This window comes from Amblyomma americanum, chromosome 5 (assembly GCF_052857255.1).
Source record: "Amblyomma americanum isolate KBUSLIRL-KWMA chromosome 5, ASM5285725v1, whole genome shotgun sequence".
In the NCBI taxonomy this organism is placed as follows: Eukaryota; Metazoa; Arthropoda; class Arachnida; order Ixodida; family Ixodidae; genus Amblyomma; species Amblyomma americanum.
In genome coordinates, this window is record NC_135501.1 from 143230559 (window position 1) to 143244448 (window position 13890).

At 48.6% G+C, this 13890-nt stretch overlaps 1 protein-coding gene across 1 annotated transcript in view; it reads right to left on the reverse strand.

Annotated features, from left to right (window-relative positions):
- LOC144134244 (BPTI/Kunitz domain-containing protein-like) overlaps window positions 1–10809 on the reverse strand; it is a 79932-nt gene extending 69123 nt beyond the window's left edge. The window contains exon 1 of the mRNA XM_077667202.1: window positions 10642–10809. Within this exon, the coding sequence (XP_077523328.1) occupies window positions 10642–10702 (61 nt within the window). The 5' untranslated portion in view covers window positions 10703–10809. The remainder of the gene's footprint in view (window positions 1–10641) is intronic.
- Window positions 10810–13890: the final 3081 nt, after the last annotated feature.

The window sequence follows — 13890 nt, forward strand, 5'->3', positions numbered from 1 at the left end:
ATGAAGTCGCAGCCAGAGAGGCGACGACGACGAAAGCGCATAACCTCTTGAATTCATTTTATTTTTCCCAATTTTTTTTATCTTGATTCAGTCTTCTGACGTTTCCTTCCCCGCGCAAATGCTTCATTGGCATTCTACCCTATACCTTGGCCAATCCCCCCCACGTGGGTATGTGCCATATTACTTGAGGAGAAGAAGAAGAAGAAGTGCTCACACTAGCTACCCGCGCGGTCAGAAGCGGCCAGCCTGGCCGCGATTAGTCCGATGCAAAGCGCCGAATGAAAGGCTTCAGGTGGGAGACGTGGACAATTTCAGTCCCGCGGTAACGGCGGTCCGGGGAGGATCAACAGGGGTGACGCGGTAGTTCACTGGTGAAGTTTGGTTGAGCACCAAGTAGGGACCAATGAAACGAGGCTGAAACTTGTCACAAAGACCAGGCGTCCGGAGAGGGGTAGAAAGCAAGACTTCGTCTCCAGGGTTGAACGACACAACGCGATGCCTCATGTCGTAGTGACTCTTGCGATCCTCCTGGCAGGCGTGAGTGTTCAGGCGAGCAAGGTGGCGGCATCGGGCCACGCGAGAGAGAAATTGTTCGGGGAGAGACGGTGAGGAGCTCGCAGGCGTCGAGAAAGAGGCGCCGAGAAGGGTAGTGGGAGAACGGCCGTACACGAGGAAAAACGGGGAGTAACCAGTGGTTCGTTGCAACGCGGAATTGTAGGCAAAAGTGACGAAAGGGAGGACTGTGTCCCAATTTCGGTGGTCAGGTTCGACGTACATAGCTATCATATCTGAGAGGGTGCGATGGAACCGGTCTGTAAGAGCATTGGTCTGGGGATGGTAGCTAGACGTCATCTTGTGAAGTGTAGAAGCAGCTTGCAGAACTTCGGCAACAACTGTCGAAAGTAACGTCCGGCCGCGGTCACTGAGAAGCACCTGAGGGGCGCCATGGCGGAGCACGATGGATTGAAGAAAGAAGGAGGCAACTTCGGGCGCCGAACCATCAGGCAAGGCTGCGGTCTCGGCGTAGCGTGTGAGATGGTCGATGGCAGTGACTATCCATCGATTACCTCGTGTAGTGCGAGGAAGCGGGCCATACAAGTCGATGCCGACGACGGTGAACGGCGTGGCGGGGCATTTTAGAGGCTGCAGATGTCCAGCGGCAGGTGAAGTCGCCCGTTTTCGGCGCTGGCAGAACGGGCAAGATGCGACGTATTTAGCGACGCTGGAGGAAAGGCCAGGCCAGAAGAAACGGCTCTTTACGCGGTCATACGTAGTCTACGTGGCACCACGGGAACCCAGCGGGTGCCATCAGGGCAGTAAACGTAGCGGCAGAGCACATCATTTTCGAGTTTGAACTGGCCAAGCTGCCGACGCAACTGAGCGGTAGGAGGGTAAGAAGCTCCCGTGAGACGGTCGATTAGGGAGCGGCAATACGCATCGTTAAGTTGGTTCGATGCAAGGTCGTTTAAATCGTCAGATGCGACGCATGGGAGTGCGGCGAGGTGCTGAAGAGATTGCGATGATGAGGCGCTGTGAGATGTGGAAGGTGGGGTGAAGACAGACACGAAGAGTCCAGAAGAGGGCAACGAGAAAGAGCATCGGCGTCTCGATGTGTTCGACCGGACTTGTAGGTGACGTCAAAACGGTATTCTTGGAGACGAAGAACCCAGCGGCCAAGGCGGCCAGCCAAGTTTTTCAGGCTATACAACCAGCATAAAGCGTGATGGTCTGTGATGACCGAAAAGTGGCGACCGTAAAGGTAGGGGAGAAATTTATGCACTGCCCAAACGACGGCAAGACATTCCTGCTCAGTGATAGTGTAGTTACGTTCAGCAGGTGTCAGAGTGCGGCTGGCGAACGCAATAACTCTCGCGAGAAGTAGTATCACGCTGCAGAAGAACAGCACCAAGGCCGTGGCCGCTAGCGTCAGTGTGTAGAATGGTTGGAGCAGCATCGTCGAAATGGCCAAGGACAGGGTCGGAGGTGAGAGCTTGCTTTAAGACTTGAAAAGCACTTTCGCATTGCTCAGTCTAAACGAAAGCACTGTGAGCAGCGAGGAGCTGATGCAATGGCGCGGCAATGGTCGCAAAATTTTGTATAAAGAGCCAAAAATAAGAGGACAGACCGAGGAAACTACGCCGGTCTTTAGTGTGCTAGAGACGGGCAAAGTTCAGGACAGCGGCAAGCTTGTCAGGGTCGGGTCGAATGTCGTCCTGGCTGAAGAGGTGACCTAAAATTGTGTTTTCCTTCCTGGCGAAATGGCACTTTTTCTTATTTAGTTGAAGGCCAGCAGAAGCGAGGCAAGTCAGCACTTCATCGAGGCGGCCTAAGTGTTCTCGAAAGTTGAAGAGAAGATAACAATATCGTCCAGAAAGCATGAGCAGGTTTTCCATTTCAGGCCGCGAAGGACGGTATCAATCATGCGTTCAAAAGTAGCAGGAGCGTTACACAGTCCAAAAGGCATAACATTAAATTCATAAAGGCCGTCAGGAGTAGCGAACGCGGTTTTTCCTTGTCGGCTTCATGCATAGGGATCTGCCAATAACCAGAACGGAGATCTAGGGTCGAAAAATATTCAGCTCCTTGAAGAGAGTCGAGGGAGTCATCAATCCGGGGCATAGGGTAAACGTCTTTACGAGTGATTTTGTTGAGGGCACGGTAATCAACACAAAAGCGCACAGACCCATCCTTCTTCACCAAAACCACCGGGGAAGACCAGGGACTGGCGGAAGGGCGAATAATGCCTCGGCGGAGCATATCACTCACATTGTCCTCGATGACTTTGCGTTCGGATAAGGAAACGCGGTACGGTCGGCGGCGAACAACCGAGGTACCCTCGGTCACGATGCGGTGCTCTGCCACAGAAGTCTTGCCCAGGGTAGAGGAAGCCACATCAAAAGATCCCTGGTGCTTGAGAAGCAAGTCTAGTAACTCTTGCCGTTGCGACGCTGGGAGATCTGGATTGATGGTGGCAGAGAGGACGGAGAGGGAAACATCCGCGGAGGGAGGCGACGAGGAGGAGGGTGCGGTAAGTACGGCGAAGGAAACCGGGTGCATGTCCAATGTGCAGGAAAAAGAAGTGCCTTTGGGTAATACTCGAGGTTCACGAGAAGTGTTCAAGGCAGCGACGACGGCCGACCCATTTTCAAAGCGAATCAGGCTAGGCGGCAAGGCAAGGCCCCTGATCAGATGTCGAGCAGAAGGCGCGATGAAGACATCCCCATGGACGATGGTATCAGAAGTAAGTCGTACAAGATCTTGACCCCCAGCGGGCAAAACCGTATCAGAAGCGGCAATGAGACGATGGCAGGGCTCGAGGACTTCAAATGATGGGGCGCTCTCGGTCATGTGCACGATGCGGTCACGGCATGAAATAAAAGCACTGACAGAAGACAAGAAATCCCAACCAAAAATCATAACGTAAGCGCACGGAGAAAGCACAGCAAATTGTACGTGGTGACGGACACCGTCAATATAAACCCGAACAGTACACTTAGTGGATGGGCGAATTATGACGTCGTTAGCGCCACGCAGGGAAGGCCCATCGTACGGCGTTTTCACCTTCCTTAAGCGAGAACACAAGCCTGCGTGAATAACAGAAACTGCAGCACCCGTGTCAATCAACGCCTCTATCTGTAAACCTTCAACCCACACTGAAACCATATTAGACGGGCGCTCCGGAGGTATTTGGTGGTGTCCGAAGCATGCAGCTTTCCCTCCAGAAACTGCAGCAGCTAGTTTTCCGAGCGCAGGTCAGGCGCCGCAGAAGCCGGCCGAAGCGGAGAAGAGCGGCGGAACGGCGAAGGGGATCGAGCTCTGGTGGGCCGATAACCACGAGGGCGAGCAGAGGTGGGGGGGGGAGGTGAAGAAGAACGTCCCAAACAGTCAGGGAAGGCATGGCGTTGAGGAGAGGGCGCACGAGTAGAGTAGCCACTTTCGAAGGCCGCATACCCGCAACGTTCGTCTTGAAGGCGCCGGCGGCAGAAGCGGCAAATATGGCCCCGGAAGCCGCAATAATAACAAATCGGGCGGCAGGGGCGCCAGGGCGAGGAGAACGCTGGCGTTGAGGCTTGATGTGCTAAAGCGATTACATGGTCGCGGGGTGGAGCTGGCGTTGGAGGCGGACCAAAGACAGGTGGCATGGCAGCGACCTGAGCGTACGTGGGTGGAGGGCGAATAGCAGGGGTGTCCGGTGCCAGAGAGCAGGCTACTGAGGCCAACTCTTCTTTAATGATGCTGCGAAGGCCAGCACCAGTAGAGGACGGAGCAGAAGGCGCAGGTACGGTGAGGCACGGAGAACCATGAGCGAGATGCTCCTCACGAATGAGCGCACGAATGAGGGCACGCAGGTCGGAGTCGGCCGGCAAAAAGGAGGCAGCCGGGTCAGGTTGTAAACGGATAGATTGCAGCTGATCGAGGCGTCGACAGGTCGCGATGATATCATCGACGGTAGTAGGGTTTTGGACGGCAACGGCATTGAACGCCAGAGAGCTGATACCCTTCAGGACGTGGCGAACACGGTCAGCCCCGGTCATGGTGTCATTGACACAGCGGCAGAGAGCAAGTACATCCTCAATATAGGAAGTGTACGACTTGGCAGGGCGCTGGATGCGGCCAGAAAGCTTCTTAGCGACTTCATATCGAACAGCTGGAGAGCCAAAAATCTGTCGCAACTGCTGCTTGAAACTTGTCCAGTCGAGAATGTCCGTCTCATGATTAAGAACCACGTCCGTGCAGCGTCAGTTAAATAAAAGGACACATTCAGGAGATTAAGGGAATCGTCCCAGCGGTTGAACGAACTCACGCTGGCGTAGTGGTCAATCCAGTCATCCACGTCGTCGCCGAGGAGGCCGGTAAACATCTGGGGGTCGCGTTGACGGCTGCTCACGGTCCAAGTTGCGGGGGCAGCAGAGGGCGAGTGGGAGGAACCCAGGCCGTCGGCGTTCTCCTCTTGAGGCATGACGGCGAGAGTACACAAGCGACGACCGGAACGTAGCTCCAGCGAGAAGCGGGGAAAGAGGATACGGGGGATCCAAGGAGCACCTCCACCACGTGTAAGGGAAGACTTCAAGGCAGACGTTTATTCCAGTCCGCTGGCAAAGACGTGTTCCAGCGAACAGCACCAAGCGAAGACGATGGGAATGTACAGTGCATGAAAAGAGGATGAAGTCGCAGCCAGAGAGGCGACGACGACGAAATCGCATAAAGTGCTCACAATATATATATAGCAGATACGATAAAGGAAATGAGGGGCGTTTTAAAAACTCATGAAGGGAGCCAACAGTCTCCGAAACCAAGGTGCATAGGGGAATGTTAATTTTGCACGATGCTTTGCAATGCAAGCATCGTGTGTCCGAAAAACTGGTTTTCCTGAAATGCTCTTGCTTTCTGCGTGCCTATCCCTGCTGTGCAAACTCAAGAAGCCTCAAGTACGCAGTCAGCGTAGGGAGGAAGTTGCCTAGAAATAGAATCTGCATGTTTCATTTATGAATAAGCGGAAGCTTGGGAACGCGCATAGGAACGTTTGTTCTGGGTTTGGCGCTATAGTTGTTTTAGAGCGCAGCCCTAAGGCTCCTGTTCCTGCCTTGATCTTCATGAGTCGGCCTTAGCGCAACTGGGCGAACGAGCGCATTGCTGCATAAAACGCACGAAAGACGACGATAGCGGAGAAAGCATAACGAGGAAAGTGGTAGCGTGAGGAGAGGTTACGCGGCGGCGACCGCAACCAGCAAAAGAAGACAGAAAAGATTTTTTTTGCCCACGCTCGAAGGCTCGCGCTCCCGCTAACGCGTCTCAGCTCCTCACGGCCCTGTGTTTTCTCTTCACGACTATGGTAAACCGGCGCGCAAGGACCTTCTAAGCTAGACAGCTTGAGCCCTCTGCAAGAGTCGAGAGAGGGAGACAGCTTGTCGCTAGCTGCGGCGCATACGCCCTTTCTCGGCGTCACCACCCGCTTCCAAAAATTTCATGCTTGGATTTCTAGCGAGAGGTACACTCTGGCTACTAGTCGTGCATTTCGCGGTGCATGGCAGAGGACAGTTGTGCGCATGCGCCGTTACCATGGCAACCGGACGGGAGCAAGGTGCGGCGTACGCTTCACCGTCGCCATGGCCGCATGTCCGCTCCACCGTCGGAGCCGAGTGTGACGTCACGCGGATAAGCAGTTGTGCGCATGCGCCGATTCCATGATAACCAGAGACACACCACAGGTGCGCCGCGTTCTTCGTCGTCGCCTCGCCGCCCGTCTCTCTATAACCCGGACCGCGCGTCGCGTGCGCAGCAGTGCGTAAAAGGGCGTAGGTAAAACCAACGTTTGACTGTATCAACGTTTTACATTCATGCACAGAAGGAGGGTCCAGTCGCTGCTAAATGGCAGTATAGACAAGAGAATATTTACTCTTTCGATCCTGAGGTTGTCTCCTAGCAGTTGGCTACTCAACAAAGAGAGAATGAGCATCAGAAGGCGAAAAGAGCAGCGGAGACGCCCGAACAGAGAAAGGAACGCCTTGCCAAACGGAGATGCCAGGGTTCCGAGCGTAGTAGACGGCGCATAGCCTCCGCGATGCGCCTATGGAAGGCGTTAGTCGACTGGAACTGAAAGCAGGGGATGTGAAGGCGCATCTTGTGACTGATCACACCATTCGAGTTTCCGAAAAACAAGTTCAGTCAGGGAAACGTACCTTTCGCTACATATATCCTGGCATAGCCGAGCTAAGCCACTGCAAATATTTTCGACAGCACTATACTTATCGGATCATATATACGTTTCGACGGCTTGATTAATATTCTAACGCCTTCGGAATGCAGCGATTGTCTGTACCTTCTTCACAAGAATCTCTCTGAATAGACTCCGTATCGAAATTATCACGTTGAAGGGCAGCTCAGCCGGCCGTTACTAGTGGCATTTTTGTTGCACAATATTAATTAGCACGCCCGTAATCGTCCTTTGCCGTCTGCGTCGGAATTTTGTGTTAAATTAAGTAGCGTAAGAGCGAGTAATGTTTATTAACGTGTGTTCCGTGAGAAGCTAGGCGCGCGATTGATGATCAATCCCTCTAAATTTAATGAGCCTGAAGGAGAAGGAAGGAGGCGCATAAGGCATTTTATAAAACTTATTGCTGGGCTAGTTGGTAACGCATACTTGAATAGAATGTAGAGCAAAAGAGGCGAGCACGGCAGGAAGACGCGACAAACACGAACGCTACTGACACATCGCATGCACACACGACACTAGGGCGGCGCTAGGCTTCTTGACAGAAAAAAGAAAGATATATCTCATTACATATCTACAATCGCAGAAATAACGGGAATCAAGTGTATCAGCAGCGAAAAAAGGTAGGAACAAGCAGGCACTGAAGTAAAAACCTAATAAAAAACAGACACGTAAGAAAGAGCCGGTGTTGTTCTTACAGAAAACTTTCCAGAAAAGCGCGCTCGCGTTATTTACACCTACATATTGATGACTGTTACGGAAAATAAAGCCGGTTATTATATGTGTTCGTGTTTGTCATGTCTTCCTCCCGTGCTGGTCTCTTTTGCGCTGCATTTTATTCAAAGAAGGCATTTGCAGAGGCTCTTGAATTTCGTGCTGCTGAAAATAGCACCCTTTCAGGCGGCGAAGTACTGGTAATCCCGACGAATGACGTTATCCTCGGTTATCATTCTTGTTTGCTTTGTTTTCAAGTGACTCAAGCTGCAATATCATTTGCAAACGTTTACCTTTCTTTTTTACTGCGCAACTGCAACACCATGTGAAGTTGCCAAGTAATCGCTCACGCAATGGAGACCCTGAAGCAGTTACGCACGCCGATTCTTGTTGCACAATTTCGGGGTGGTTGCCAACACTTGCGCCTCTTTTTCCCTAATATCATCACTCGCTTGCTGGCAACGAATGTGGTCCTCTTGTTCAAAGGTGCATATCGACTATGAGAGGCGGCAAAGCGGAATGCACCAGATTAATTTCAACCAACCGGTGTTTTTCAGCATGCGCTGACATTCTGCACCGAAGGGTCTTTTTAGCAGCCTACCTCAAGCACATATAACGCCCGCGGGCGGGATATGGACCTTGCGCCTTGATCTCTAGAGCCGACCCCGCCCTACTAACTGTGCCAGCGCAGCGGCTGGTCAGTTTTGTGATGCTTACAAACTCTACTGAGAGGCAAGTTGGTCAGACAATGCTTGAACAAAGAACGTAGGGTCCATGCAGTAAGCAGAAAACCTAGGACGCTATTTCCAGAAGTGTCACATAATGTACAGAAGGTGGGCCGGCGGTCACGCGAGAACATTGTATTCACGGCACCTGAAAGATTTCTTAGCTGTGCAAGATGAGCTGTCCGGTCAAGAGGCGAAATCTCGGCTGCCCTCTCAGATGCAGGAAGACCGGTGTCCCTTGTCGGCGGGGAGCGTTTTAAAAGAATCTACTATCATGCGGAAAGTTCTATATCGAGAAAATGGCAGGCGTATTAACTTATGCCTAAAAGTGCACAAGAACGGGTTCCGCGGTGGCGGTGACGGGAATTTAGCGATGCACTGCAAAACCTGTGACTAAACCCCACCCTGCCGTCCACTTTTTGAGCGCACAGGTATCCTGCATTATCACTGTGACCAACTAACAAAAGAGATAGTTGAAGCCTGCGAGATTGTGCAAACTGAAGCAGAGTGTGTCAGAGCGCTGTCAATAAGTTTATCCAAAAACGAACTTCAATATCTTGCCCGAACTGTTTGTGGCAACGAGGGTATTGTGCTCTGATTACGTTGGGATTATTCCCTTTCAATTTGCATTCTTAGGCCTTGCGTATATTTATGCTGCTCCTGATCGTGCAGTAAACCAACCAATTAGTTAGACCAGGCATTTTCATACTTTCCTCAAAGCACATACCCTCCCACTACTGATTCCTTTCATTTCATTTCAATACATTAACAAGCCTAATTTAATACATAACGATATTATTGTAAACTTCTCCAGAAAACCAGTTTTATATACCATGAGCGTAGCGCATTGTGACCTGTGTTGTCTATGTGCCATAAAATTCAACAGAACACATTAGCCATCCTAATTATAGGTGTCACATAAGAGGTGCGGTCAAATGAGAAACTTTCGGGTTGGGACAAACGGCACAGTTTGGGTGGCAGGCAAAACTTCAAAATTTTGCGGGTTGTCTAAGCCTCAAATTTTTTGGAGGTTGGCGAGCTGCCAACTTTTGTGTGTTCTTCGCAATCATAAACTTCGAAGTGCTTTCTGCCATCTACCACAATTTGGAAGTCCTTCGGAACTTCAAATTTGACGGCGCTCTCCGATTGGTTCCTGTGGACTCACGTGATCCTGATAACATCATCTTCCAATTGACCCATCAGGGAGTTTCGTTATGGAGAAACCGGATGGTTTTTCAACACGAGACCGTAAATGCTTCATATCAACAATTCACTCGTCTATTCGATACAGGTCGCTAGAAGTTTGCAGAGAATTGCCGGGTGCAGTGTTTGCAGCAGAAGGAACCCATTGAAAGTAATCTGTCTGCTTTTTTAGGAAAATGCAACAAGAAGCAAGGTAGAAAGGGGGCTCTGCAGTTTAATCAAACACGGTGTCGGCGCCCCACCGTAGCACCTCTAAAGCGTTCTCCACCTCTCTAACGCTTTCGCGAGCTGGCTTTTCTCTGAACGAACGCCGCGACTGATTAGCAAAATGGCGGCAGCTTGTATTAAATACACTATATCATACATCCGCTATTGCAGCTGCAGGTGACTCAGCTCTCCAAAGAAAATAATCTGTCAGGCGAACCACGCGTGCATTACTTCCACCGCACAGATGTAATCCTTCTATTGGTCTAACTCGTAGTGAGCACGTCGCTCAGCGGAATATTCGTATTGCGCTTTGATAAACTTCAAGGTCACTGAATTCTGGACATGTAGGTTGCAATTTCCTCCACTGACATCCTCCTACTGCCCCTCTTCATCGCGCACTTCACCGTGCCTGCAAATGACTCACGTTCTTAAGACACAACTAAATAGACACACATTCCTCAGCGTCAAGACCTTTTAGCATTCATCAACGAAATGAGCCGGTATATTTTACTTCTTTATATTCTGAAGAGTTCATTTGCAGAATGTAAAACGTAATCACAAAACGAATGATAGTAAACGCGAATTAACTCACTTCTTCCTTAATCTCGGAGAAAATTAACAATGGCGAGCGCGCTTGACATCACCCACAACATAGCTCTAAGCCTTCTCAGCCATGGGGCTACAGATACCTTCATAGCATAGTTTGGTCTCCAGAAACCTTCTTGTCTGCTTTGAAATCAGAGTAATTTCATCACAATTTAAAAGAAACGGACAGATTTTCCGCTTGCCTGCAGGACCGGGAAGTTCAAACATTATGTCTACCGGTGTATACCCCGGCTCATGAGATCGCCAATTTTAAAAGCCACATAAATCAAGACTACGTGCTCAGATACAAGGCCCACCCACACAAAGTACACAATCCAGCGCTCCTTCCAGCACAGCAGTCTAAATATTTTCCTGATCAGCAAAAAAGTGAAGCACATATAATCTGGTTACTGCAGGACGTCACCTCACCGTCGCATGCTCTCGAAGCAGACTGCTAAAAGTATAGTTGTAAAATATGCTAAAATAGTTCCTCACCAGAACGCGTTGCTTTCACGGGGAATATGACAAGGAGAACGACTAGCACCTGCTCCTTCATAGTTTCCTTTTAGCGTGGGTCGAGATATGTCGGGAATTGTCTGCGTTATTCCTCGGCCGCAACAAATTATATAGTTCGTGCCCCTATAATGCTGGCGCACATTGCAGATGAACTCCCGTGAATATTGCCCCCGCATTGAAATTTAAAACAAGAAACGCTAAATACCAAAAACCTTGCGAGTAACAATTCCTAGTGAACATAACATTACAAATGCAACAAATTTTCTTGCAAAGTGCACTTACTGACTATAAATGTCAACCATTGCAAATAACAGTCCAGTCTGTTTTGCATCTTATAGCCACCAAAAATTATCTAAGTTCTCAAAGATGTGTGACTGGTGCGGGGGAAGGGTGGGTTTGGTTCTAGTGAAAAGCTTCAAATAGATTTTTGGTGTCAGAAGAGATTTTTAACTGAAGAACAGCGGCTTTCTTTCCACCCTGCTTTTTAGAATGCTATGAAAGAGCGGAAGTTTAGGATTATAACAAAAAATCTCAAGTTGCCTACGCTTAGATTGAACGAAGTGTACCTTTAACTGCTTGAATACTTTTCTCGTGGCGCACTGCCAAGCAATGTAGACAAGTAGACGCTAAACTTGGCACCTCATAACCAGCAATTCTGGACACAAGCATTCTTGAGCGGTAATCCATTTATGAACGAAATTATTTAATATAACGTAAGAGTTCACTATAACAACTAACATACCCATAGACCACCCGACGGAAGTCTTGTATTTTTTTTTCTCTATTAACATTTTTGCTATCGTCAAAAGGATTCCCCATTGGTTTTGAAATGGGAGTCTTAAATGTTTGATTCGATCGCTGGAAACGCTTTAAAGGAAGATTTTGATTCATATCAGAATAATGGACCATTACCTTCAAGATTTCCATCACAGCCTCTTACAAATTTTTTATTTTCAAAATTTTTCCCGAGAAAGCTTGATTTGAATACCCATTTATTGCATGCTTTGAAGATTCGCTTCAATTGCTTCATGTCTTCGGGGATAACGCGTATACTCAAAACTTACTCTGTAGTCAAGAAAAACAGCCAAATGGAACATGAGAAATGTGGAGAAGTGTAAAAAGAGAGTCTACGTGCATTGTCTTCGTTTCCTTTTTGGAGTGAAGCAAGTTCCGATGGTTTTTCTTTCCATGCCAGTCAATTTCACGATATAGATTTCTGTTAATGTGCAAATTTTATTTATTTGCCTCAACCTTTGCGGACACTATCTGCCACCGTAATGTGTCGAGAGGCTGCCACTGACGAGTTTTTTGCTTTATGATTACGACGGCTGCCGACGTTATGATGAAAAGCGCTGTACCGCTTTTCATGGTGAATGAACAACTTAACGCCTACACAACAATATGGATGCGCTGCAAATGGCTTTCTCGAACCACGTGATTATATGGTCACCTACTTACTGCCGAAGCAGTAAAGAATTCACCTTGGTTGGCGTTTTGATTTTTCTATCGTCTGAAATAAATTCTCGTCATGAATGCGGAATACGTTTTCAAGGAGAGTTTATTATCTCTAACAAAGTGTTATCATTTGCTTTCGAGTGTTCAGCGTTTTGGCTGAAAGGAGAAATACGCGCGGGCTTAATGAGGAAGTTATTACTACCGAGGATTAAGATTTGAAACTTCTGCAGCACGTTCTGGTATTTGTCCAATCTTTACCTGGTTAGGTTTCTCCTCTTATATTCCGGCTTCTATAGGAAAAAGGTGCACGTACTTCGTTGCTCTTCGGCATTCAATCGCCTTTACAAGATGTGGCGAAGCAAGATTGAAAACATTGCAGAGAAACTCGGGTCTAGGAATCAAATTCAACTGTCGCAAGCTGCAATGTAAAAGCCATATCATGCCAAATTTTAATATCTGATAGATGTGCCTGCTGTTATACCGCAAATTAAAAGAATTTCATCGCCCGCATTTTGCTCCACAAAATCAAAGACATGAACACGGCTTATTTTCACGTATAACATTTACAGTAAAGGTATTTTTAAGGTTGAAAACAAATATTACAAATAGTCTCGTGATACTGTGGATCAAATATGCATACATGCGATTGGACTCCCACTTCGTTTCGGTATCTTTCTGCGTCCGCTCCTTTCACTTCCATGTGTAGAACAAGTAGACGCCTGTAAGCGCATGACAGCTGTCAGAAACCTCCTGAACCTGCGACAATTGTGCCTGTTAGCACTGCAGCCATCAGACTCAAGAAACACTGTAATTCATTCCCTGTGCATTACATTGAAAATCCACCTATTATGCTTATATGCACTACAAAAGGGTTTAGAGAATACATATTCATGTAGGAGCTCCAAAGAAGTAGCTGACATTGTACCCCCCCCCCCCCCCCCCCTGCGTGCCATGCGGTAAAGTTTAACACAGAAGAGCGGAGCAGTACTACTAGCTACAGTGTCTTCGCATTTCACCTACGCAAGCACCGTGACAGACGTTTTTAGGGAAATATGCGGTGTGTTTTGATGTCTGCATATGCACTCGTAGTACCTGACCGTTATTCAGCGACAATATCGTAGTTGACAGATCCTGCCCGGCAACGCCAACAAGAACACACGTGTCTACGCCCTATTCAAGCGCCACCAGTCATAAACGAGTGTCAGTTCTCAGCGTCCTATTCGAAAGCTTCTCTACACTCTTCTTTTGCATTATATAACCTGAAGTTAAATCCCCACGCGCCATTTCTGCGGAAACAGTTGATACACATTTGACGTGGACTCTCTGCGAGGCTACAGACTCAGATTCCGAGTCTGTTCTAATATTCCTTTCCCCTATACGCAGTATTCGGACTGAAAGTTTTGCAGCTCCTCTACATCAGTATGATTTTCCAGACCGCCAATGGTCACACTAGGGTGTCTAGAATGCAGAAGCTGTACCGAGACTCGTATCGGGACTTTAGCAGAGAAGCGGTGCACAACTACTTACATATCAACTCAACCTTTACAACATGCGCTAAAGGTCCGATTTCTTGATTGAAACTCTTCAGGTATCAGAGATTGCTGTGGACTTCTGCGTTGGGGTATTTATGTCTATATTGACCTGATATTTAGAATTACGGAAAGCTGAGCAAGTTGGTTACTGTTATCCATGGTAAAACAGCGCGGAAAAAACACACGGACGGAACAAACACGACGACACGAGCGCTGACTTTCAACTGGTGATTTATTACGC